This window comes from Penaeus vannamei, unplaced genomic scaffold (assembly GCF_042767895.1).
Source record: "Penaeus vannamei isolate JL-2024 unplaced genomic scaffold, ASM4276789v1 unanchor3587, whole genome shotgun sequence".
NCBI lineage: Eukaryota > Metazoa > Arthropoda > Malacostraca > Decapoda > Penaeidae > Penaeus > Penaeus vannamei.
Window position 1 is genome coordinate 7501 of NW_027216569.1, and position 2556 is coordinate 10056.

The following is a 2556-nucleotide window of genomic DNA, read 5'->3' on the forward strand; positions in this document are numbered from 1 at the left end:
CTATCTATATCTATCTATCTTTATCTATCTATCTAACTATCTATCTATCCTCTATCTATCTATCAATCTATCTATCTGTAAACTATTATTGGCGAAATCACTGTTATCACCAGCGCCATATTCATAATCATCATTATTGATGTTATCATTAAACATGTAGATACCATTGCCAAGACAATTACTATCATCATAGTTACAATTACAACATCCTTACAGTTTTAAGACTTGTTGCTGTTAAAGTGAAGCACTATTTCTATCATTACTTCTTTATTCCTACATAGCATATTATTAAGATTACCCATAAATACCAGAGTACGACAATACATTCAATAGTATTTCTACAATTACTCAATAGCATCTGAAAGAGTATAAGTAACATTAAACCGGTTTATTTAAAGTGTACAACCCAATTAATAGTCATATGTATATACGGACACGCATAGAGGCAGTACTAAATGCCTATTTATCTGTCTACACATTCATATCTAATGGAGAGGCAGATAGATAAATGTATGTTTATAAGATAAATAGACAAATATGCATTTATTTCTTTATATTGTCTCGTACAATGTTAACAAGCTGGCCGAGTATCACTGTCCCCATCATCACCATTACCTATCTATTTATCTATCGATCTATCTATCTATCTATCTCTATCTATCTATCTATCTCTATCTATCTATCTATTTATCTCTATCGATCTATCTATCTGTCTATCTATCTATCTCTATCTATCTATCTAATTATCTCTATCTATCTATCATTTCCATTATCTATCTATCTCCATCTATCTATCTATCTATCTCTTAAATCTCTCTCTCTATATATATCTATCAATCTCTATCTATCATTACCATTATGTATCTATCTCTATCTATCTATCTCTATCTATCTATCTCTCCATCTACCGTCATTGGTAAAATCACAGTGATCACCAGCGCATCACCACCATCATCTATCTATCTATCCATCTACCGTCATTGGTAAAATCACAGTGATCACCACCATCATCACCATCACCACCATCACCATCACCACCATCATCACCATCACCATCACCAGCAGTCATCTCACCGAAGCATTTCCGAATGGGAACATCTCCACCTCCATGATGTCCTTCAAGATGGTCCACGTCGGGTACAGCTGAGAAATCACGAAGTCGATGCTATAAGGACATAAGGATTCGTAGTACAGGTGGATCTTGACCGGCGGAGCGTCCTGGGCCAGCGTCTGGAAGGAGAGAGAGAGAAGGTGGAGGTGGGGGGTGAGTCGGTGGGAGGGAGGGGGGGATGAGGGTGGGAGGGTGGAAGGGGGATGAGTAGGTGGAGGGGGTGGAGGGGGGGGGAAGTGGAGGGGGTGAGAGGGTGGGAGGGGGGGAGTGAGAGGGTGGGGGGGGGGTGAGGGGGGGGTGGAGGGTGGAGGGAGGGGTGAGTAGGTGGAGGGGGGGGGGGGGAAGTGGAGGGAAGGGTGGGAGGGGGTGGAGAGAGTGAGAAGGTGGAGGGAGGGGGGAAGGTGGAGGGGGTGAGAAGGAGAAGTGGAGGGAAGGAGAAAGTGGAGGGGTGAGAGGGAGAAGTGGAGGAGGTGGTGGAGGGGTGAGAGAGTGGAGGGGGTGAGAAAGTGGAGGGGGTGAGAGGGTGGAGGGAAGGGGAAAGTGGAGGGAGTGAGAGGGTGGAGGGAAGGAGAAAGTGAAGGGGGTGAGAGGGTGGAGGGAGTGAGAGGTGGAGGGAAGGGGAAAGTGGAGGGGTGAGAGGGTGGAGGGAAGGGGGGAAGTGGAGGGAAGGAGAAAGTGGAGGGGGTGAGAGGGAGAAGTGGAGAGAAGGCGAAAGTGGAGAATCAAGCTGGAGGGAATAAAAGAGAGGAGAGAAGGAGAGAAAGGGTTAAAATCATGAAGAAAATCAGAGAAAAAGAGAAAGGTTTTTAAAAATATTTTTACGAGCAGAGCAAATGGAGAAGGTAGAAAGGTGGGAGGAGAATGGAAGGGTGAGAGAAGGATTTTATGATGATGAGTCAGAAGGAAAGATGAGAATAAAAGAGTGAGAGTCTTTTTTTTTTTCTTTTTCTTTTTAGGAGAGAAAAGGTGGGGAAATAAAGGTGGAGGATGAAGTGATTTTAAATGAGAGGAAATGGTGAAGAGAGAGAGGTTGAGAGAGGGATAAAAAGAGTGAGAGAGAGAGAGAGGTTGAGAAAGGAAGAAAAAGAGTGAGGGAGAGAGAGTGGTGAAGAGAGAGAGGGAGAAAAAGACAGAGAGAGAGAGAGAGAGAGAGAGAAAGAGAGAGATAGAGCGCGAGAGAAAGAGAGAGAGAGAGAGAGAGAGAGAGAGAGAGAGAGAGAGAGAGAGAGAGAGAGAGAGAGAGAGAGGAAGAAAAAGAATGAGAGAGCGAGAGATAAAGAAAGATAACATAGAAAAGAAAGAAAGAGATAAATCGGTAAAGAGACCAAAACACATGTCACAGTCATACCCTCAATATCACTTTAATTAAATGTCGAAACGTTTACACCGGTTTTCCTAAAAAGATATATTCCCGAAGGAGTTCTTCGCCTGACTGACAGCTGGAC

The 2556-nt window shown here is 43.5% G+C and overlaps 1 protein-coding gene across 1 annotated transcript in view; it reads right to left on the reverse strand.

Moving 5' to 3' along the window:
• Positions 1–1212, reverse strand: part of LOC113816486 (gamma-interferon-inducible lysosomal thiol reductase-like) — a gene marked incomplete at its 5' end in the record, with an annotated part of 4980 nt that extends 3768 nt beyond the window's left edge. Inside the window, 1 exon segment of the mRNA XM_070120187.1 lies at positions 1075–1212. Coding sequence (XP_069976288.1) covers positions 1075–1212 — 138 coding nt within the window.
• Positions 1213–2556: the final 1344 nt, after the last annotated feature.